Source organism: Patagioenas fasciata, chromosome 8, assembly GCF_037038585.1.
Source record: "Patagioenas fasciata isolate bPatFas1 chromosome 8, bPatFas1.hap1, whole genome shotgun sequence".
NCBI classification, from domain to species: Eukaryota; Metazoa; Chordata; class Aves; order Columbiformes; family Columbidae; genus Patagioenas; species Patagioenas fasciata.
The window spans coordinates 11,898,778-11,924,071 of record NC_092527.1 but is presented as its reverse complement, the minus strand read 5'-3'; the positions used below and the strand labels follow the sequence as shown (position 1 = coordinate 11,924,071).

At 40.5% G+C, this 25,294-nt stretch overlaps 1 protein-coding gene across 3 annotated transcripts in view; it reads right to left on the bottom strand.

The window, feature by feature from the left end:
- The window catches only part of FAM13C (family with sequence similarity 13 member C), a 127,386-nt gene that overhangs the window by 33,400 nt on the left and 68,692 nt on the right, over positions 1 to 25,294 (bottom strand). For 2 of the 3 annotated variants that reach the window (XM_071811708.1, XM_071811709.1), the window contains exons 5-8: positions 19,749 to 19,787; positions 14,857 to 14,913; positions 12,895 to 13,093; positions 4,699 to 4,820 (exon numbers count right to left, since the gene is read on the bottom strand). In XM_071811708.1, coding sequence (XP_071667809.1) covers positions 4,699 to 4,820; positions 12,895 to 13,093; positions 14,857 to 14,913; positions 19,749 to 19,787 — 417 coding nt within the window. Of the gene's footprint in view, positions 1 to 4,698; positions 4,821 to 12,894; positions 13,094 to 14,856; positions 14,914 to 19,748; positions 19,837 to 25,294 lie in introns of those variants that run through there. The other variant, XM_065843567.2, reaches the window with a different exon arrangement.

Below are 25,294 nucleotides of genomic sequence, written 5' to 3'. Positions count from 1 at the left end.
TCAGGAGGCTTAGGTGTTTATGCACCACAAAGCCACAAGTGTCTTGAGCCAATTAATGCATTAGCAATGCCAGGATAAATCCTGGCAAGCAAACCACATACTGTGCTGTGGGATGAAACCCCTTTTCCAGATTCACTTTCAGTCTGTCCTGGCCCAATACTCCTTCCCTGGCTCCATTCCAGCAATCAGCTTTCCCCTTCCTGCTGTGAGGGTGGCCTACTAGGCTAACAGGTCCTTTCCAAGACCTTCAAAATGGCAAAAAGCATTATGAAATTCAAATATAGTCGCTACCATAGGCACAGGGCTGCAGGTGAATGCTTCAAAAGCATGCCTTTGACTCCTTAAAAAGCAACACGGAACTGCACCAGGCTTTTTGATGAACACAGGGTGCACAATTGCAATGAAAGAAACATCACCGAGGGCCTAAGGCTGTTTGGATGCATCCTGGGCTAGTCCTTGGGCAGCCCCTGAATGCTGGAGCAAGCAGCCAGACAGAGAGCCAGCACAGCAGTGCCTGTCCCATCAATCACAGTCGTTATGTAAAGGCTGGCTGTGGACAGCCACACTTGTTTTTCTCATTATGGGTGCCTCTCATACTCACCAGGCACAGTCCTTACATGGGCTACAGTAACATGCTATTTTTTCCCACCTCCCTATCCCTCCTCTTTATTTTTTTTTTTTTTAAGTGTATAGCAACCCAAGAGCTTGCTCAGGGATTTTTCATGTCTTGATACAAGAAGTGCCACTGGAACCACAAACACCAATATTTTGTATATAAGACTCCTGAAGAAACTGTTCTTAGTAACCGGTCAGTCATTTCCCGGCAAAGAAACGTTTCACCAGCAAATCCTGATTTGCTGATGCAGAGCTATTTGCAAACTCATACAGGTCATGATGAATTTTTGCCAGATCTGCGGCAGGACTCGGAGGGAATCTGGCCAAGTTTTCTCCCTTCTCGCCTGGCCACCTGTGCAGGAATGCAGCCTCACCTGCGCAGGTTTGCTGTATGGTGCAGGGACATCAGCACCTCTGCAGCTTCCCTGTTCCCTCCCACGCATCGCTGAGTTGTAGCTGCTCAGTTGAAAGCATGGAAACTACATGACCCCCCACCTTAACTACACTCTTTAAAGCTACTTGCCTTGAAAACTTCAATGCTGAAAGCTTCACTAGAGCCTGATCTCCCGCAGGGCTCCCAACATTTCCAGTTTTCCTGGAGAGCAGTCATAGGTCTGACAACAACTGCCACCCTACAGCACCTACAGAAATTAGGGACCAAACCCGGGATCATCCGAGTCCTACTAAATGGAACCACTCCATTCCTGTTTTATCTGGGGAATGGGGTAAAGGGGAACTTTCAGGAATTTTTCTTTGGCAGTAAACTTAACCCCAAAAAGTAGCTCACACATTGACTCTGAATGCAACCTTCTCTGAAACCCTGACATTCCCACCGCCCAGGAGTCCCACGTTTCATCCCTCCTCTATTGTAAAGGGCATCTGAAGAAAACACCATCCTCCATTCTGGTAACTGCGTACACAGCTCTACAATCCATATCAGTTTTGCTGATTGCCTTAGAAGAGGCAATCGGTAAGAGCAGTTTTTTGTAATCATATGTATTGTATCACACTGGCTTTCCTATTCTCTGATTTAAAAAAAAAAAAAAAAAACAATTCTCCCTATTGTAACATTTGTTTCTGGGCTCTGCATATAACTTTTTTCTCCCTAAAGAGCAATTATATTCCACTCTTATCCAAAGCCAGCTACACACGATGACTAGACCAGTATTCAATATAATCACTAGCAATAATATTAGAAATTCCTGTTCTTAATAAAATGCAAAGGTTTCCTTCCATGCAGATGGCATTTAATATTCTAAATTGACAGTGATGTTCATAAATCGTACATGATGAAGACCCCTTGAAATTAAAATCCTTGAATCACAGTCAGATGTAGCTTAGCCAAGAAGACGACAGTATTCCGTCATTCTTCTGACTGTAAACCTCTTCACCAAGTCTGCTCTTCCATTTCCCTCAATTCCCTCAAATCTCATTAAAATGTTTCCTTCACTGTTTCAGTGGTTATCATAAAACAAGAGTACTTCCCCCCCCCACCCCCCCCCCGAAACAATAAACATATATGCTTATGGGTTGTATTTCTCTAGATTGTTTCTTTTATATTGCCTTCTTCACTGTCACATATGTGTTTATGAACATCCCTTGTTAGGTTACCCTGAATTTAGATTCTTCTGCTTAATAGGGACTGTACTGAAAAGTTTTTCATATATCAGTGGTTTTTAATCCATATTTAGACAAATTAAAACTATCCTGATTTTAGCTGCCTCATACATTTTTTCAAAACTCTGTACAGTTGAGAGGCATTTAGGCCTTGAAACTCAAATAAAACTAATAGCAGAGCTATAGCATTCTGAAGAAACTGAATTAAAGCAGAAGTAACAACATGCAGCACTAGAAGTAATCAACCCTGCTTCTTAATATGAGACAGGAATAAATCCCTTCTTCTCCTCCCCTCCCCACACACATCTGATAGACAGAGGAGCCTGCACAGTGGTACCCCTCCAGCAGTGTGGCCATGTCCTCTTCTCCCAAATACCAGAAAGCTGTTAGTCTATGAGCTGGGGATCCTAGGCTTGTGCAGTGTTCCAATGCATTACTAATTTTACCAGTAACCTAGCAAAACCAGGGTGGAAGTTAGTGAAACTCAAGATTTGTGGGGCTAATAGATGTGTTCTGTCAAAATCCAGCTCTGACTGTTGCCTGCTGCCAAGACTGAACACTTAACCTTTGCCATGTCCCAGAGTGGAGATGGCAGAAAACAAGGCAAGACATCAGATGCTGGCAGCTGCATTTCACAGCCTGTTGCACAAGCCAGTTCTGTGATCCTGATGCAGCAGCCAGTGATCTGCACGAGCTGAGACATGGGCACGTAATTGCTCTGGCCCTATCAATGCTGATTGACAGTGGAGGGATGGGGCAAGCTGCTGGTGACCCTTAAGAAGAGTCACCAGACACAGTGACCCTCAAACTGGAAGTGTTAACTTCAGCATACCTAATTCAAAGTCCCCTGCCCCAGCTTGGGGGTGGGAATGTTTTTTCCAAGGACAGTTAAGACAGTTAAAGTAAACAAAGTGTGTGTGAGGCAAGAGACAATGTGTTAATGCTTGTTTACTCCATGTTTGAAGTTTCTTATTTGAGAGAAAAGTTGCCTTTGTTTTGTTGTAGTGTAATCAAACTAAGACATGGCCCGAGTTGACATTTGATTGTTATGCTTTCACAGCTCTTAGCATGATAAATCAAGGTTCCATTATTTAATAGGTTCAGCACTTGTGGATAGCAGGCTCCCTAAGGAGCTAACCTGGCATTAAACAGGAGTAAATAGAATAGTGAACAATTCTTTAATACCAGGCAAACTAAAAAGGCCAAACTGTTGAAGTGGACAGGGGAACTTTGCTATGGTTGCTGTTTTATCCATGCACACTCTACTCTGGTTCTTATCTTTAAAGTCCATGTTTCTTTCATCACATTCCTTTTATCCATCAAAATTAACCAATGCTATTTCATTATCTACCAATACACAGACTTCCTACTAGCAGAGCCACTAGGTAGGTCTAACTCTCCCATCCAAAACTCACTATTGCCCTCTTTACAAGAAATCCATATGATTTTTTCCTAGCAGAAAGAATGCCATAACAGGAGAAGGCAGGCTTTCTAGGATGGGACTAATGAGAAACACTCTCTGAGATGCAGGACTTTGCAATGTCTCAGACACTGCAATGCATACAGAAGCATTGGAAGGTGAAAGCAGTTTTTTGTGAAAGCTAATTAAACACATGGCTGTTCTGCTAAAGCTTCCTTTGAGAGCACAAATTAATAGCATTTACAATGTCGTCTACTAAAAGCTGTGGTGAAAGCAGCCAGTTCATTTCACATTAAAGCACCAAACTGTCCTTGGACGGCGACGTGTCAAAGCAGCACCTGAGCATGGATAATTTGTAAAGTAGTGCCCCAAAAACTGATGACTGTGAAGAGAATGATCTTATTTACACAGTCCATGCCTGTCAGCAAGAGCTAAATCTTATCCATAGGACACACCTTCAATGGTGGATTAGGTCATTTGGACAAGTTGAACCCACATTTCTAGCCTTTCACACAGTCGTGAAGGATCAGAGGAACCATGACTTCCAGTAGTTACCAGAGCCGACTTACTCCATGATCAGCTGAGTTACCTGTCATCAAGACTTGGCTCATGCCTCACCTGAACACACTGTACCCTTCAAAGCATTGGAATGAGCACAGGTACTACAGCATACCGTGCTAAAATCAGGTATGTGGCTTCCCAATTTTTAGTGAGGATACAACTCTGAGAAAGAGTGAGACAAGTCAGCACTTGGGGTAAAAGAAAAGAAGTACAAGATATTTTTGAAACTTGGCACAGAGGAATTGAAGTTTCTGAAATGAGGATGTTCCTCCTACTTGAAACGTAAGGGTTTTAAAGAATGGTGAAATTTGCATTCTTATCTTCATCCCTTTCACTTTCCTCAAACAGTTCTAAGCATATAAATACAGAATACAACTGCCAACGGGAGCCAGGGGTCTGAATATTTTATGCAAATGATAGCAAATGAATTAGCCTTTCCTATGGTTAATCAGAAGTTAAATGCACAGTCTTCTCCCAAGGCTTACTTTGGTTGAAATCTCATGAATGCTTCCTGGCATCTGAAAGCCACGTTCTGTGCAGAGTCATTAGCTGGGGATCCAGCCTTCCCCTGCCACTCTGAGAAGCCTGGCAATGCGATTTCCAGCTCCTGCACAAAACAGACAAAAAACAAATGTTGAATGTCCTGTCAGTATCAATCAGGCTTAGCTGAATATTTTTCTTTAAGAACAACAGAGCTCAATGAGACTGGATGCTGATTGTGGTTCTTTGTTATTTTTTGGTAATAAACTGGAAACAATTGAAAAACACAGACTGGAAAAGGTTCTAAACAAGGTAGTATCTCCTTTCACTGTAAAAGATTTTTTGAAACCAGAGTAGACTGTAGCCCATTTTCTGGCTATTAGTTAGATAACAGATGTCAGCGTCTGAGCCAAGAGGTGCTATATACAGAGTTCAATATTTTTTGCTTCTATATACATACACATCTCATTATTTACTCACATGTCAGTAGTAATTTATTACTTGAGCACCATCAGAAAAATTTTGGCTGACAAAAGCAAACGCGGTTCACTTAAATAAGGTTTGTAAGGTTTAACCACTTTCCTGTTTCCTTTTGTGCTTTCCCTTCCCTGGCATATGCATGGTCTTATGAACAGTGTTACCGCAGGAGGAGCGCAGGGTAGTGAGGAAACAAAAGTCACCTCAGCCAACCTGCCACACAAAAAAATTAAAAAGCCACTTTAGTCCAACAAATTGAGAAAGGGAGTAGAAATTAGAAACATGTGCATTTTACTCCAAGCTTTCAAAACAAGTTGTAGGGTTGTGACAAGATGTGTTCGGCACATTTTAGCTTCCTTACCTATAAAATGAGTTATATTAATAATACTTCCCTTGCATTGCAGAGGAGTAAGTTAATGAAGTTATTTGAAAATTTGATAATCCAAGTGGGGATTTTTCTTCCTTCTAGATTAGCTTTTATGGTCCAAAATTTTATTCCAATAGTTTCCAAAATACAACATGCTTTGCAAAACAATAGTGTTCACTTCTCCTGGTAAAACAATATATCTGGTTTTGTTCCAGTTTCAAAGCTTAGTTGAAAGTGTGGGAGTTGGAAGTTTGGATAGAACTGTTTGGAAGGGAACGTGTATGACTGAGATCATTCTACATTTACAAAAACAGTGGCTGCTTTTACTTCCTTCTTAGTCTGTTCTATTGTTATAGACTCTGAATGAAATTTGTTTAGCGATACGTTGTATTTGAGCAAAATTAAAATACATTTCTCTAAAATTCTTAACATTGTAAAAAGTTACAAATTCAAGAAAGTAACCCAAATGGTATCCTCCCAGGAGAAACATTCAGTGCCCACCTCTCAAAATTTATGAAGAACTAAGGGATCTTGTAAAAGCAAAACAAACAAAACCAAACCAACAACCACCATTACACAATAAAATAAAAATAAACAACAAAAATAATAATAAAAACCAAACAAAACCACAAACAAAAAATCACTAACAACAACTGGTAAAAATGTATAAAAAGTCCGATCAAAGACATTTTACTTCTTCTACATTATGACATTTTAACTATAGGAAATTTGTTGGGTAAGTGAAGATTAGTTCCTCTTACTAATTCTATGAGATGAGTATAAAAAGAGTGTTGAAATCCACCTCTAGGAAGAGGCAGCTGTCATCACCACAGACGGTACCCAGGAGGACGCAGTCATGTCCTAACTTCAACACACACAACTGCCCATGGGCCATGTCCACAGTACGTTAATGAAGTGTAGACCTGCCCTGGGGCTGAAAGTTCCTTGACCTGCCTCTTGAAGAGACCTGTGCTAACATTCAATTAGTTTGCTTTGGTATCAGCCACTGCAGTAGAACTGACCCAGCAGAGGCTAACCGAGCTTTCCAAATAACAAGGGGTAAAGTTCCAAAACAGAGCTCCAAACCAGAGGCTGCCCTTTTTTCAGACTGGATGTGGTGAAGCACTGGTGATGTCAGGGCAAAAGGAGTGAAAACTTCACTCAATTGACTTGCATTACTCTTGCTTTTGTTACTGTCTTCTTTAGAGCCTTCTAGGACATATGTCTGCCTCTCTCCCTGTGCCTATCTAATACAGTTTAGCATTGAATGAATATTTTATCCAAAAACGGTAATAGCAATTTGGGTTACAAATGGAAAGCAGTTTTTTGCAGCTGTTCTAGTTTTCCCATTACTATCTTAACATTATTTTCCCCATGTCATATAAAAATGATTATATGCTCTTGGGGACTATACAGGTCAATGCAACATTTTTTATTAAAGTTTGAGGTAGAAGTGGATAGAACCAGTTCAGCTGCTTTTGTTTGCCCAGAAATCTTCAGTGGTTTTATGATCTCCAGGCAGAACAGGCATTTTCCTCATTTGTGCTTAGAATCTCTCATAAGGACTGGGTTACCTTTTGCTAGCTATTGGATGTGACAGAAAATAGAAATAATAATACTGTTCTCTAAAAAGTGTAACTTCTATATTGGCAACAGCAGAGCTGGAAGAAAGAATTCTGCATCATCACTGTGATGCATACTGAAAAATATTCTTTCTCACAGAGATTTAGTAACAGAGACACATAGGAAGTCTACAGATCAAACCTCAGAAAAACCTCTGGAATCGAAACTGGGAACTTGTATTATTTCTAAATCTGAAAAATGTAGACTGGAGGGACAGAGGGCAGAGGTCAGGACACTGGAGTTCAGGAGATTACTTTCTTACAACTGTAGTAGCATATTTTAAACAGATTTCTAGTCAGAACTTGAATCTTAGATTTTTAAGCCATTATATGACAATATGGACTTTCAGGGTACAATAAAATACAGAAAGAGGCAACAGGCATTGATTTATACCAATTGAAGACCTTGTCTGGAGTTCTTGTAAGAGCCTCAACATTTATGGTTAGATGTGCTTAGCTTCAGAAGTTGACCACAAAAGCTGTTAAATACAGGTAAAAAGAAAACTTTGGGTGCTATTTAAATAAGTGAAACAAGTGCATTTCAAGACAAGGAAGTGTATATTATGGCTGAAGCCTTCTCAGTGGTATAATACGGTTACAGACTGGAACACAGGAGGTTCCACTTAAATATGAGAAGAAACTTCTTCACAGTGAGGGTGACAGACACTGGAACAGGCTGCCCAGGGAGGACACCTGGACACCTTCCTGCGTAACCTCACCTGGGTGTTCCTGCTCTGGCAGGGGGATTGGACTGGATGATGTTTCGAGGTCCCTTCCAATCCCTAACATTCTGTGATTTTGTGGTAATCTTTAAGGCGATCAGTCCAAGAAAGTCAGTCCCGTTAAGATGCAAAACCAAACCTGTGTTGAAGTGGTAAACTTGCTTCAGCAGAAGCCTCTTCTGAAACAAATACCCCTCTCCAATATCAGCAGAGAGAACATGGCAATTCAAGATGCTTTTTGCTAGGTGAATGGGAAAGCTGAGGATGAGACTATATGCTGGTAATAAGTGCTCACTTGCAGGCTTGATATTTGAGGACTTGGGTGTTTTTTGGTTGTTTCTTTTTTTAAATTTATTTTATTTTGGTGGGTTTTGTTCATAACTTATGTCATTAGGATGTTAAAGAGTAACCCTAGGGAAATACCTTACATTCTGTTTCTTAAGAGCAATGAAATCCATTCCCGATGTGCCGAAGGCATCCAATACTATAGTGCTGTCTTCTGTTGTATTTCATTTCTGCTTCGCTACAGAGAGTGAAGCTTGTACAGTGAGGCTGCATCTGGTGAGCAGTCTGTGAGGAGGGAAATCTCCAGGCATTGCTGAGAAGACTCAGTGCTGCATAATCACTACCATGATATTTGCTTTGTACACAAAATAATATGTGGGTTTGGAAACAGCCAAAAATTACCATCATGGATACACATGTTGAGATAAATCAGCTTCTGTTTCAAAATCTAAATTTTTTAAAAATCTATTTTTCTCAAAAAAATCACAGCATGTCATAACCCGTCTCTATCAAGGTATCTGAATTACAGTACAGGAATGCAAACCTTTGCTGGGCTTACACAGAAGCTTAGTCTGCTCTTGAATTCCAGAAAGCGCCTTGCATTCTTCATATGTTTCATCCAACACACAAACACTTCTGTCTCTCTTCAGGTGTAAGCACCATGCAAATATTGTACTAGCATTTGGGATGACAGCCCTATCGTACGTCATGGTGCTGCATCAATATAGAAGATAGTCAAGACAGAAGTCCTGAGCAAGAAATGCCTCCTACCCCTCCTGAAAATGCCAGTCCATACAAGAAAATCAGCTGGTATATTGAATGGGCAGTGAATTTAACACATTTAATACATGATGGGAAGTATGTTTTAAACATAGAGCATACCTAAAAACTGAAGTGGAACTTGCCGACTGCCTGACACACTCTTGTGTTTGTGTAGCTAATGTGTTAACATGGGCTCTGTTTTTATGATTCCTGTGCATTTAAACAATTTTAATGTCAAAGAACTGGAAGTTCTTCAGAATCCATGCAATTTTCCCACTTCATGTATACTCAAAATACCGAATTTCATGCAGCAGTTTTCAGTGTTCTCATCTCTAGGCACTGGATGTCAAGCCACCATTTCAGTATTATAGTCATTTATTCTGACAATACCACTTTAAAACTGAACTTTTGCTGTATCTACCTATTAGCTAGCATGTTTAGTGTCATTTAATAAGTATGCCTCATTATCAATAAGGAATTTGAGGATGGCTCATTTAATAAACTGTATTCATGACTGTGCATCAAAGGTGAGTGACAGGAGAAAGGATTAGGCAAGGAAAGCAGACTCTCCATTCTTCACCATCTGTTCTCACACTGACTCCCCTGAGCATATGCTTCCTCACCTCTTGAAGTCAAATAATACTTAAGTAATTTAATTTTCTACAGATTAATATAGCATAATTGCTAAAGAATCTCATGAAGCCATAGGACAGATGAAAGCAAGTAGCTGGAGTACAGCAGTGCAATGACAATGACATTCTAGCAGCCTGCTTCTCTTCCCATACTTTGGGAAGGTTACAGCTGCCCCAATACCCAGCTCCTGCCCCCAAAGAAATAACTGCATGCAATATCCAGTGTAGAGCTTTACTGTAGTGACATTTTATCAACTGACAAGTGGTAAAGTGAAGTCACTTGGTACAGTACTTGGTTCTGTTAATCATCACTGTAAATATAATAACCTTTTCTTCTTCAAGACCAGGAGTACATGACCACAATACTACGCTTGTGTCAAAACATCAGAGGCACAAGAATCACACTTCAGCAGACTGAGAGCCTTGTGAAGCTCAAAATCTTTCCTCTACTTGAACACAGAGGTCTGGTCCCTCTCAGTGGCCTTTCTACAGTGGAAATCCCCTGGATTCTCACTAACAGAAAGGCACACAAAATTGGTTCCCATCCAAACAGAATTTAATCCTTCCAACACATGCACCAAACGTATTTATCTGCCTATTCTGATTTTAAAGGGATAGTTTTCTTAAAAAGCAATTCATGGGCTTATAACGCATAGGAGTAGCAAACACTTCCTTGGCTTATCAGAGCAACACCTTTAAAATAGATCCTGTCACTGCAATATTGTTATTGTCTCCTTCTGATGCCACAGAGAAGTCAGGTTGGAGAAGTGAGAAGACTAATGAAAAAGTACTCTATCAATAAACTCAGAAAAATGAGAATGAACAGTTTAATCAGCATGTGCTGTGCATCATGCTTTTCTTTCATAAATGCATGTACTCTGATACTGCTGCTGTTTGTCAGCTCGACAACAGCTGCTTGTACATCATTTATCTCATTGAGTGGCTTGGCGGCAAATTGTTTCACAAAACGAAGGTATATGCAGTTGCACAGTGTTTTGAAGCCTCAGTCTGACCCACTTTTCCCAATAATAACAACCTTCCATATGCATATAAACAACAGCTATTAGAAACAACACAGCAGCACTTTGCTTTCAGTTTCAAAATGGGGAGAAGCAATTTCTACAAGTCTATTAGCACAGACAGTTGCAATAGGATTTGGGAGGTCATAACTCACCAAGGATCCCAAAGAGAACCCACATATAGAAACAAACCCTTCACACAGTTCCTCCCAAGCAGAGCCTTGTTTTCCATAGACACCTTTAACAAAGCCAGGAGCCGGATATTTGCTTCTTTAAGAAGAAAATCCTTTGAGGTAGCTGAATATGCAGCAAGGTAAGCACTCAGAGTCAAGCAGCCTGCACATCCTTACTAATGAGAATGAAGCCTATGCAGAATGAATAGGTAAATGCTTTCTCCAAAACAGCTTCTTTTTGCAAACTGTTCTAAGTGGCAAACTCTTTACAGGAAACACTACTGAACACAGTGTAGATATACGATATCCATTGAAAAGCCTTTCATGGGACTAGGATACAATTCCCTCCATGAAATAACATGGGGTGCCTCTTATGGAGGGATGTTTGCTTTGTGTTTATGTTTTATATTATACTCAAGGCTCTACATTAGCTCTCGTCCCTCAAGTACTCTCATCAAATCAAAGACGAAATAAAATAGTGCCTACACATCCTACCTGTTCCAGTATGCCAGAGATGGGAGCAATGGGTAGTGTGGGGTCCCAGAACAAATTTTGTCTTTCCTAATTCAAGACCTTGGGCCATGTGACAATTATCTGCCTGAATGTTTTTCCTTCCAGAGGCTGCATATCTAAGCTGCACTGCTATTTTATGGCAGTCTAATTATATACTCCAAAAGTTTCCCATGAAAGAACATCAACATTTTCAGTTAACCACTTCGGGCCATGTAAAATACCATAGAACAGCAAATCTGTGCTGTGTTAGCTTTCATTGGGTGAGAGATACAGCCATGACACACAAAGGGAGCGGACAGGAGACTCAGAAGTCACTGAAAGAGATGTTGCCCTGGTTTTGACTTCTTCATGACTCCTCTACCTGATGTGCCTCCAATTGCTCTTCATAGGGCAAAATTTCCTATCGTTTTTTTTCATCTGCTGATAAACATGCACACCTCATCTCCCTGCAGCCTAAGTAACATTTCCTAGTAATGCAACACAGCTACAAAAATTCAGCAGTTATTACCATTCATCTCAGAGGTGAACTCCAGCAAAAACATGCAAGAAGATTGGGGCAAGGGTTGACATTGATATGCTGCAAGTGACTGTGGTAATACTATTAGGATGCCATTTGCTTTTACTTTTTCTTCTGAGATTCAAAAGGGTATTTATTCCTCACTCAGAAAGTAAGACGTTCCATCCAAAATTATGCATTCCCCTTCTAAATTTGAAAAAAATTAAACAAAATAATTCCCAGTCTACGATGGGTTCAAAGCACTTCGGAATGCAGTTTCTATCCACAAACAAGAACAGAGGAGAGACAGAACATACTAGATACATTATACATCAAAGAAGAGATGTAAATACAACATGTCTCAGACCTTGTGCCTGCTACAGGCCAACAATGTATCAACTTTAAGGTCAACTGTCTTGGTTATGAGAATATTTCTAGCTGAGGGGTTATGCCTGGTCCAGAGCTCTATCCCTTGCACTACACATGAGACATGACTTGGGAAGCACCCAGGGAGAGCAGAGTGACTTCCAGCAGCTGCTGGGGGTGGTAACTCCGGAATCTGCATAGCAATGTACCTCCACAGACAGCAGCAGAAGCATCTTCCTTCCTAGTCTTCTTTTATAACCTTTAGAAAAGTTACAGTTCTGCTTCGCTCAGCTCAACTCAAGGAAGCCTGTGGGCATGAGCTCTGCTATCAGAATCTGCACTGGAGTAAATAAGATGGAAAGTACTAAATCTTCCCATTGACAGCCAAAATACCAGTGCAAGAGATCCTCAGTCAAATAAACAAAATGGAAAAAGTCTAATCAAGTGCTGCAACTAACAAGATGTTCCTATTTGGTGCAAGCAGTCACAGGAAATCTAAAGAGAGATAATTGCACATATTCAGCTCTGCTCCCCGCTCACTTCTTACAGCAGTGGCAACACACCCCTCTCTGCAATTCCCTGGCTGGAAGAAATTGCCTGTTGTTACAGGAGGGTTCCAGGATTCCATGTCCTTGAAAATCAGGGTAGATTATTGAAGGGGCTCAGTCACATCATGGATTACCAGGCAGTCCCACTTTGCAATTCAAAAGATATATCTGCTCAGACACTGTGCCATAAACCCATCTTTGGTAAGTCTCATTCTTTACCTGACTTTCCTCATGGCTTTTTCCAGTTTCTACCTTTGCAATGGGCTTAGGTTTTCTTAGCTTTAAGTTTCCCATTTCAGGCTTTAGAGTGTAGACAGTTAAAGCTTGTTGCTTGTGCTGCTGAGTATCTCGCAAAGGCAGCTGCCTTTCCTCTAAGACAGCAGTGTTGTCTGGATAATTTTCTTTGTTATCATCATCTCTATAAGAAAATAAAATTGAAATGCATCAGGCAGGACTGCAGACACCTGTCAAAACAATGTGAAGGAAGAACAACAACAAGTTCTCAGCTATTCATGGCATTTTAATTTTACCAAGTTGAGTAGTCTACACACCAGACACTGTATATGTTAGCAAAATCAATCTGAGAGGCTACTGTTTATTGCCAAATCACAAGCTAAAGTACTGTTATTACATTATTACACATTCAACTGTGGAGTCATTTTTAGAGGTACTCCTTGGCTTCAACCCTATAGTTCATATTTCCCAAATAAAATCTGAAACTGTCTTTTTTTTTTTGTGTGTGTGTGTAGAAGATCTTTCCCCATCCAATGATTCCAACTGTTTATAATCTCACAAAAATGTTGTCGCATACAATAATTCCCCCTTGTAGCTGCACTTCCCTTCTGACAGTCTCTGGTTTTGAGGGTTTTTGGACAAAGTGAGGGAGGTAAAGCACACAAAGTAGGGATTGAACTGTCAGAGATGTGTTTGGGTGGAAGGAAGAAGTACCATGTGCTTCCAGTTTGGAGAACAGGTCTTCCTGTACAATCTGGTGAATTTGCATCTGGTGGTTTAAACAGATGCTCATGGATGCCCAGGTAACCACTGAATCTGGGAAAGGTATTTTCAGTCTCCACCTGGCCTACAAAGTGCAACCTGTCCTATGAAGACCTTGATAGTTTTATCCACACTCAGTCAGTGCAACCATGGAATGGTCTAACACCTTCCACTGGAAGCATCTCCCCAGCACCGTTAAGAAAGCTACTGCAATGCAGAATACGAGGCTGCCTGCGCTCATTTGGCAGGATGAGCAGATTGGCATTACTGCTCCAAAATCCCTGGTTGTGGCTTAGTTTGCAGGGGGAATTTCAGATGTTAGCTTCAGCTGCTAAAATCCTAATGGTTAGCTGAGAGATGACCTCTCTCCTGGTGTGAAATGTTCACAACTGAAGGAGTCAAGGACTATTGAATTAAACCACCCTAAGATTTTTTTAGATAGCATAATGTGCTAATTTTACATTTTCTCCTAAGGATTCTGAGCTGCCAAACTCACTTTCCATCTGTGGCCCATGAGCATCCAGATGGATGCTTGCAGGGTGCCTATGGAGTTAAACGCCATTGCTGCCCAAGCCTTCTGCAAGTGTGCTCCAAGCAGTTGTTATAGTTACAGAGTGGGGTGCTTTATATCCTATGGGTGTTTCAAAAATGTGCAGAAGTGTTGCTAATTTTAAGGTATAATCTGATTTTTAAATCCTTCTGAAGGTTAAGTTGCATCTTCTGACAATCAACATACACTAACATAGCCATAAGACACGTCCTACAAGAATACTTCAGTTAAATTACAGTTTGAAGGATTTTTTTTTCACAGAGACACTCATCAATGAGTATATCCTCGCACAGTTGTAAACTTCTGCTTACTACTACTTTGTACCAGCTGCTGTACAGTAAAATTCAATGTATTAGCATCAGAGATGCATCTGAATGAAGGTAATACGATGTGAAGTTCAGAACACAGACCACAGTATATTTACACATATAATAACAACAGTAATTAATCTTGTTTACATGAAAATATACAAGAAAAATACACATTTCCCAGAAATACTAGTAGCCTTAGCAGGTAATACCCAGAAATTCTGCATTCCCATGAGAATAAAGGTTTCTTTCTAATGGTTTAACAGAAGCATTCTGACAGCTTTAGCTGTTACCAATGAATTTCAGACAAAATTTGCTGTACAATACCTGGGGCTGGAACCGGCTGCTTGATCTTCATGTGCAGAGTCTGAATCTCCATCACACCTTGAAAATGGATACAAAACAATTGCTGATTTTCTGTCAGCTGCATAAATTTAGCTTTTAATAACATGCCAGCACAGCTTAAAGTATAAACACATTTCTCCTTCTCACACCTTAGCTGGAGACATTTAATGCCCTATCTGTGCCATGATAATCTAAACCCCGGAGGAAGAAGAGGATTTGAGATGTTATTTGTACACAATGTGGTATATCATTTTCAACCAGATGGAAATAATGATGATAAAGAACTCAGATGTTACCATAAGAATTATAGGAAAACTACAGGAAATTTTGTATTTTAATTGCTTATAGTATACTTCACATAAAAAAGAAGAAATCAGAAACCATAAGCTAAGGGTGTTTTGCTGCTAGACTCAGAAAAATATTAACTATAGCAGAGCAGGTACTCTTTGTGCAGCAAGAAGAGAATCCCCAAATATAATATAAAGTGATCGTTAGTCTTAAAACATGAACTAGCAGTACTTTTTAACATACCTGAAGAATCATAATCAATTGCACCCCCTTAAGTTACAAACAAAAGAATTGTCATACTCAAAGAGAAGTCTGGATAAATATGCTAATCACTCAGCATTGAACACTATATTGTGCAGCACAGCTGAATTTTGTGGAATGATATAACTGCAAAATCTATGGGTATTTTTTCTTTGCATAAACACACATATATATGCACACGCTCCTCACAAATATGCATATACACTTTCCAGATATCACGTCTGGGGAAAACTCAGGCCCCTCTCCTCACCCTCTGTTCATACTCACAGGGCACAGACACTAAGCAGGCCTGGATCACTTGAGGTTTGCTGGCAGAGGAATCTCTTCATTACGGGGGAAGCAGCCTGTACTTCCGCTGACTTGTTAAATTTTCAGAAGAGCTGCTGTGCTTAGGACAGAGCACATTAAGTGATAAATGCATAGCTCTGCCTCGCAGTTTGATGGCAAGGTTTTTAATGTATTCTTCTTTCCCTCCAGTCTTCTGCTGGTGTCTTTATCAAAAGCCAGACTGCAGCAGCAAATGTTTAAAGGGACACTCAAGTGTTTACACTTCCTAATATATCAGCATATGGATGAAAGAATTTGCTGCTCGCAACTGGAACATATAACTACAGTTGCAGATCCCTCCTCATCACACACTTTGCTGCCACAGGTGCAGTTCTCACCACAAGGCAAGGAGAGATGGCAGGTGGAAGACAGGGACTAATGTACAAAATGGACAAATTCACTGTTGAAATCCAGCTGCCTTTGTGTCGATGCCAGTCACACCTTCTGCTGTGCTGTGTCACTTAATTACCTTACATGTCTCTGACACCAGCAAGGTGTGAGGACGGGACATACTGGCCGTATGAAGAAGGAAGCCCAGTACAAAAGGAACCAGAAACTCAAATAGAAAACATGATGGTAAATCTCAGAGGGAGAAAAATATAGGAAGGAAATTCACTGTGAGGAGACAGTGCCAAGGTCAGAGCAGGGTAAGATGCCACCAGGTGTGCTGCACACCGTGGGCCGAGCCACAGTCAACAAAGGCCAGGGACCCTCTAAAGTGACAAACTCTCCCTCCTGCGTGTGCCACAGGAAGAGGAGATGGGAGGAAGCAGCTCTGTTACCATCTTCATCCACGGCCTCTTCTTGCCAATTACCACACTTGGCAACCTTCAGTCCTGAAAGACCATGTTGGCTACTGGGAACAGTGTCTGGGGAGACAATGGATGACTGAGCACAGGTTCACCAGCCAATTGTATGTGCGCATACCTGTGTGCACACTCCAAAATTTGGGAAGTACCCCAAGCGTTGTTTTCCCTGTGCTGGCCGTAACAAGGTGATCTTGAGAAGTACACATCCTAAAATAACATTTAGAAACTGCTAAAAGTCATAAAACAAGACAGAACTTACAAACAACATAAGTGAACATGACAAAATATATTTGAATAACCAGACAGTAGTAGATAGGAAAGATAAACAATAATGAATCAGAGAAGACCATGTCCATCATGTCATAAAAAGACTGTGAGGAATTTCAGAAACAACACACTCTGAAATTGTTACTAGAAATTTTTCTCTTTGTAACAATGAATATTAATCAAGGAGGCTCACTCACACAAGACAGTGCTTGAAGCTAAGACCATAACAAGACCTTTAAAAAGATGAATTCATGATGCAATGCAAATACTCATCATTAAAGCACAGAGTGCTTTTACCTGAGCTTAAGAATTACAGCTTATGTGTTCACGTCACTTGTCTGCACATATCAACAGACACGCACGTGCTCCTCTCACCAGAACCTGTAAATCTTGTTGTTCAACTTTGGCTATATTTGACAGATATAGGGATATTCAAGCGTTTTCTACATTTTGTGAAAGCTTGTGGCCACATAGTAGAGAGAGTTCACAGCAACCCAAAAACTGTAGCAATATGTCACTCATCCCTAAAACATCAGAGAATATACCAGAACAGCTTCAAGTCCTAAATCTACATGGGCTGAAGCTTACATTGGGCAGGAATTATGTCTTTGGACAAAACCAGTGATGTGAATCCCTTTTCTTCAGTGCTCAGTCTAACTACTGACTGATGGGTATGTCTCTAAAAAGTACACCCACTACTGATCTTACGGTACAGGCCAGAGTTGTGTCAGAGATGGAATCCCAGTCTAGATGAAGTGCTCCTCTGACTCTTTATAGAGCTGCCTCTTTATGTTTTGTCCAAGGATCTCTGGTTTAATGGGATTAGCTTTTTTAACTTTCTCCCATTTTCACTGTTTCATAGCAGCCATTTCAGTACCACTTGAAAGCTGCTCCCTTTTGCTGACTTGACCTTTAAGATGTTCACATGAACAACTTCTAAACCAGGCTGCACGCATGGCTTGCTGGAAGCTTAGCAGCCCCAGGCACTTGCCTTGTCTGAAGAAATATTCCTGGAAGTATTGTATCACTGATTTTATACCATTCAGGAAGCCCTAATTTTGCCTTTGCCACAAGTGAAGAGAGAAAATGTCAAATGGGGATGTCTAAAGTTGCATGGCAAGCTCTTTCTTTATTCTGTTAAATAAAAGTGACCTGTTTTCCGATATGGCCAGCACAAACAACTAATGCTGAAATCAGTAAGAATCATGCATCCCCAGCAGTTCTCAAAGAGAGGCTTTGTGGGGAGGACCTAAACAGGCTTTAGGGAAATCAACTCTGGAAACCAAGTCCGTTCATTTGGTCAGTGCTTTTCAGATGTCATTGTTTGCTTGGTTTTCTAACAGTATGGTTTTACTTCTATGTTTGGGAAGACGAGATTAAAAGGTAAAGTCCCTGAAACAAAACCAACAACAGCTTAAACGAGGCAGATTCCCCTTTCAGGCAGTGCCTGGCTCAGCCCCAGTTCTGCACCTCTGGCTTCCCCAGGCAGGGCAGCGCTGGCAGGAGGCACCAGCTCCTGGCACCAGCCTGGTCCCTGCCCTCACGGGCACACGAAGCACCACAGTGACCGGTCAGGACCTTCCAGTCCCAGAAACCTCAAGGGTGAAGCAGACACCAGGTCACTCCAGGGGAATCTCTATGGGAAGCAATGGATGTACTCAGGGACAGAGAACAGGGAAGGAGAAAAAAAAAAAAGAAAAATATGAAAAATGTACTGTCTGTAATCTGGTTATTCTTCTGTGGGCATCCCAGAATTTTACAGAACATAATTCATCACTTAACTAATACGGACATAGGAAAATAATGAAAAAAATTACTTAATGATTTATTCACTTCTGTTAAATCTTTCCATATTTGTCACAATTACATGAAAAGCACAACTAAATTAAAATATTAAATAAAGCAAATGTAAGCAAATAAAGCAAAGCAATGTATGAGAGGGAATTTATTTAGATCTCTGTGAAATGTTACTTTTCCTGTAGTGTTTTTGACAACACTTAGGGATGGCTCAGGTGATTACGACTTCACCTGCTTTCAGAACGTGTCCTGTCCCCACAGCACTTGGGCAAACAGCTCACTGTCCATCTAAGACTTTTTAAAATTATGTGCATTTTAGCAGTGCAAAACTTGCCTAACACACAAACAAATCTATAAATCATTCCTTCCTGAGAAACTGCTTGGCACATTACTGCTGAAGAATCTTCCCTAAAAGCTTTTGAAATAATCCAAAGCATGCAAAATAATAACGTAGAGCACACCAAAACTGGAGTGGTTTAGACTGAAATAAAAGAAAGACCATGTCATTTGTAACAGTTCATAAAGCCTTTGCCTTTCTAACTTTCTAATGTTCTCTCTTCTCTGTAAAATAACAACAAAAAAGCCCAAAATATCCTCACGATCATGATGTATATGAGAGGCCTTTTAATGAGTTTATGGAATTGATTTCAAAGAAATGATGTATATGGTACTTGGCCTGTTTAAATAACATATAGCTATTTTTTTCAAAACACTTGCAAAGAATTTTTTTTTCTAGTAATGCTTAGAGGAAGTTTAGACCATGTGTTCTTAGAAAACTGACATATTTGTGTTTGTCAAGATCATCAGTATCAGAAATGAGCAATATTTTCACAGGAGATTTATCCTACACTTAAAATCATGCATTAAAACATGTGTGGTGTGCATCAAACGTATATTCTTACAGAAAAGTATTTCAGCGCCAAATGGTCCCAGAGCATGTACAGGCAGCTGTTTCATGCAATCCTTCCCATACAGTCAATATTGTATTTAGAATACAGAAAACTGAATCAAAATATATGACAGAAAGCACAGGACTCCTCTCATACTACTTAAATTTTTTCCCTACAGTAACTAAACTCATCATTCTTATCTAAAAATAAGAATATCTTTAAAGTGTTCACTTACTCTGCTAAAGTTGTCGTGTTGAAGGAATTATCCTGAATGCTGAAACAGAAACAAGAAAACATCAGATAAGCCAGCAAGGCAGGCAGGGTCCCTGTATCCTCCTTGGTTGTAGGAACACATGCACAGACATGGCATTGCAAGGCAAGTCTCTGTGTGTTAGCTCTACATGCACGACCGTACCTTCAGCTGCTCTGCACATGCTCATAATCAAGGAACCAGAGGGATTAGTCCTACAACACTCACAAAGCACATCCAGCAGCATTTGGAATGAATACAGGGATGCAGGTAGCCTGTGAGGCTCAGAGAGGGATCATTTTCTAACTGTAACAATGCTGCTAGTAAAGGCTTAGGTTTACAAACAAGTATTTGGCATTCTGTCCTTTAAACATTTGCTCTATGTAACTGGCTCCTCAAACACAGCTGTTTTTATTTCTTAAATACGGTTGCTCAGCTAAGGTCTCCAGAGGTTTTTCTCTTCTAGTTTAGTGGTCTCTTACACCCTCAGCTCATGGTCAAACCTCAGGGGAAGTGAGGAAAAAAATAATCGGGCAGAAAGGACAGTTCAAGTAGCAAAAGGTTATTAAGCTAACAGCAAGCAATAGATGAAACCATTTCTATGAAAGGAATAGGCTGCTGTGCTCCCGCAACAAAATGTTTCAGACCTGATGCAATACATGGATTAGGGGTCAGCTGAGGATACTGTGAACTGCTGGTTTTGAGGCAGCAGTGGAATTCCCCCTCGAACGACACCTCTCAAATCCAGTAAATACACTCTTGGATCATCCTGAAATCTTATAGTAGCAGGAAAAAAAAAAAAAATCTCACTGCTACACACCACAGCTGGGATTTTTTTGTTGTTTGGGTGGGGGAGGAGAGGCAATGCAGACAACAGCACGGTACAAGCACTCCTGTTTGTGACAATGGCACCTCAAAGACGACAGCCCCAGCAGAGCAGGGATGAAGAGGCGCAATGTCCTCCTCCTGTGCTGCTGCGTGATGCTGACACACATTCCCCAGGCAGCAGCAGCACCCGAGAGCCACAGCCGTGACCATTTCCCTTCTCTCACCAACAGCACTAACAATGTAAATTATCCGCACCCCTTCTCAGCCTTTCTACCTGCTTGCACACACTATTTTACTATTTTCTTTCCCATATTTGTGTATATATACACATATATATACATATGTCGATTTATATAATGGCACAAATTACATGGGGATCAGAATACCACACCCAGTCTTCGATTTATATAATGGCACAAATTACATGGGGATCAGAATACCACACCCAGTCTATAGGGACTTCTGCCCTACAGATTCACAGGTTTTGTGAGAGAAGGGTGAACAGAAAAGCTGATTTTAATGGTTAGCATTTAAATCTTGCCTTAGACATAAATTTCCAATTTTTTCTCCTCCTTTTTCCGGTTTCTTGGGTCTGACCGTACAAATATAAATTTCTTTATTGCTCTTCTGTTTGCAGGAGAGCACCTAACAGAAGGTATGCTTCTAGCTGTTGTGACAATAAAAAACTCAATTTATATGCTCAAAAAGTAGAGGGTCATTAAAAAAAAAATCTGATACCATTTTAAATAAATGTATTTCAGAACACTTAGGAGCTTGGCTCTTGATTTTGAATAGTCAGGCTAGGTTCACAATTTTTTGTCACAAAATCACATTGATAAGCATCACAGCTTGGCTGATGTAGAGCTTAAAGAAAGACGGAGTATTTATCCACACTCCTCTACAGACACCCACATGAGAAGGGGAACAAACACAGAATGCTCTTGTAAACATAACTTCTCCATTTCTACATGCAAAAGTTCACTGCTAATTCATGCCCTGTGCAAAAATACTGCAGAGCTTTGTTGCTATTACTCCTAACAGAATATGGTTGAAGATCAGTTTGCTTTGGACTGAGATCAAGTTTGAAATGTCATAGGTTTTCTGTTGTTTGTCTGAACCTCAGTGCTATATAGCTGTCATTTTATCTCTTCTAGCAAAGCGTTTTACATTTCTTCCAGGTCACTCACAAACTTCCATTTGTTTTAAAGGTGTTGCTTGGATAGTCTCTTCTTGCAAGGTTTTGAAATCATTCAATAAAAAACAAATTTCATGTAAAACAGAATAATGTTATTAAATACATGAAAATAAAGGACAACTAAACCTAGCATTCTGTTTCAGAGCTAATGTCCCGATCATATAGATGAAGCCATCCTGCTCCTGGTGGAACAACTATAGTAGGCTGACAATTACTTCTTTTCTTTTCCTCCCAGAAGGATTTAATTTCTCTTTAGCAGCAAAACTTTATTTCACCAACGATGCTGGCTTGGGCCTGTCTGCTGAGCCCATTGCCCTTCACCTGCTTCCTATCTATGTGCGCTGGGTGAGACCAGAGCCGGCAAAGAGCCCCCGGCCTTCCCCTGCTTTACGAGGGAGAACCAAAGATGGTTGAACTGGCACCTCTGGTTCTCATAAGTCCCAGATGCAAGGAAAACATAACACTGGTGTTACCTCCCCATTTTCAATAATGACACTAAAGCCAATTAAGTATGTAATGCCATAAAACATCACTCATCAGCATACCGAAATTCTCAGTGCCAAATGTATTTCAACACCAAATTCAGATGAAGTGCCAGGTCTCTTATCATCCTGAACTCCCGATGAAAATGATGCTACACCTGTCCGTGAAGTAAACTTTGCATATTTTTAAGGACTGTATATTTTGAAGTCATTAAAATACATATTTCTGAAATTCTGAAAATAAGGCTTTTGAATCAGTATTTCCTTATTTATGCTGAACATTTAAAGTGTTTCATATTTTTGCAATATCATATCTATGGAAAGACACTTTTCTCTGTTAAAAAGCTTCCCATTTCATACCGAGTTTTGTTCTTACCCTCTTTTGCCAAATGTTGATCTAGCCAACACAAATATCACATGCCATCTCTCAGCTGACAAGAAAAATGTCAGACAACTCTGAAGCAAACGTCTACATATATTTTGGAGATACCAGGATTCAAAAAATTTGTTGCTATTCACTTCTAAAAATTTGACAAATATATTGCTTATTCATGGCTGACAAATAGGCATTCTTTATTTGGTTTGTATCATCAAAAGAATTACTGCTAGGTCAGGAGAAAGACCGATATGTGAATCACTCAGCTCAGTTTTGTATGTAATAGACAACTGCTCAATATAAATAATACCTTCATAATCTCAGAACAGCAGTAGTTGGCACTTTAAACACATATCAGGTAGTGAATTCTTTACAAAGACAGTATGGTCTTGTTGCAGAAGACTGCAAAAGACGAGAAGGGTAGTGAGACAAAAGTAGGCAGAAGTAGTTCTGGCTTCAGGAGAACAGAAGAGTTGGCAACAATAAATATCAAAAGGCCAGAAAAAAAAGAAAGGAGGAATAGCGAAGCTGGCTGAGCTGCAGTTGTGTAAATAGTCACAAACACACAGGCACCCACACACCCCCCTGCAAACTTCGTTGCAGCTTGGTTTCACCTGCAGAACAAAACCTTCACCTCAATTTCCAGAATTTGGTCATCTCAGTAAATGACTGTGCTCTCTTAAGGGCATTTCTGACTCAGGTGAATGATGAGGCCTTTCAGCCTTAACTACACAATAATGAAGAATTTGTATTGGGAAATAAAGTATATGTTGAGAGGGAGAATTACCTATTTACAAAGAACTCTCGACTCTCTGAGGTTCTGGGAAAGTTAGTATTTCTGCATTTAATATCTACTATTTAATGACAAATTCAGTGCAATCCTATGGGGTGTGATTAACATTTATCATAAGACTATTTTCTTCATTATTATCTGGTACTCCACAGAGTCCAAAGCACTTGTGCTGAAATTGCTGCATCTGAAGCAATTATATTTTGCACTATGACTAGGCCTTCCAAGGGAGCTTCACCAGACGCTATAGAGGGACATGACAGACGTGGCATGAAGTGCTGTGCATGACAAGGAGACCAAGGCGACTCCCTCCAGCTCTAGGAAGAAGTTGTTCATGTTCTACTATCCAAATAAAAGCAAAGTTGGAGTGATGTCCCCCCTTACGGCCTCTCTGGATGAAGTCAAGTCATCCCTGCCAGAACCAGCTGAGCTCAGAGAATCATAAAAATATTGAGCAAATTTGTTTGCCTTGGAGTATGTGTGTTGCTGCCAAGTAGCAATATCCTGAAGTGTTCCAACAGTCCTTCATCTCCCTCTCAAATCATACCAGCAAGGAGACACTTTCGCTCCCACCTGTATGCATACACAGCATATGCTCACATGGGCAAAATACATTCAAGTCCACCAAGGAGCAGATGAAATATGCTTGCTTGTCAGGTCACACTGCTATTTCTGAGGTCGCACTTGTGATAAAACATTTTTATTCAGGCAGAAAACAGAGAGACCACAGAAACTCATCTCTGCCTTCAGCAAGTCTGTTCTCTTCCAACATACAGGAATTTCTTATGGGATAAGAGCAGGGATCATTCTGCAGTGAAATGTTAACACGGTGAATTGTTCCAGTGCCTTGTTATTTCTTAAAAAGTGATCCTGCAGGATACTTTTGCTATTTTCCAATCAGTAAGGCACTAACCAAGGAGCTGCCATGTGAGAGAGAAGTCACACGCCTCCTTCCTGTAGTGATAAATACTGAATGCTACACTCTGAGGCTCAAAATATTCATGTGTTCACTGACTTGCTTTCTTGACATGCAGTCTGCCTTTTGATGGGTAACGTTCTTAGAGACATCAGAAAACATCTTAAGACAAATTCAACTAAAATACAGCAATTAAATCTAGGAGCCAGTTGGGGAGCACTCAATCCAGTTTCTGTATCTTTGATTTTTTCAGTGACCTAATTAGGACATCATCTGAGTGAGTGAACCTGGGGGGAAAAAGCATTCAGCTGATCTTGCTGTGTGTCTTAAAATGCACAGACAAGTCCATGCAGACAAAGGCTTGAGCTGAGTGTAAGCGCAGGCATAGTTATCATAACCCAAACCAGGGCACTTCCATAAGGCATATATATGTTGGGTTGAATAAAGCTTTGTGCAACTGCAGAGACCTTCAGGGTTGTATTTTCTAAAGATATTTCAGTGAGCAAACTGCATATACTTCCTTACTTGAGCTTTCTAAGCAGCAGGCCTCTGAATCCCATACACACTCCCATAGTACACCCAAGTCTGCACTAGGAAAGGTTCATCTACCCTGGAGCTCAAAAGGCACAGCCATACATCAGTCAAATCCCTGCTCTTTTAAAGGGAAAAATATCACAGAAATGCACAATTTTGTGCAGACTGGAAATTCTGATTTGTGAACCATTTCAGCCCCATCAGTTGGGTTACATTTCTGTAGCTCAGGTGCACACAGCTGATGAAGCTCTAAGCCTGCCAAGGGGGAAACCTCCCAAGAACAGGGGTACGCCCTGGGTCAGGGTGCCCACACTGAGCTCCTTGCTGGAAGGCTACATGGCTACTGGTGCCCTGGTCAATTAACACAAGCCTATCTCATACAGGTCTGCTGACTTGTGTAAGTGTGCTAC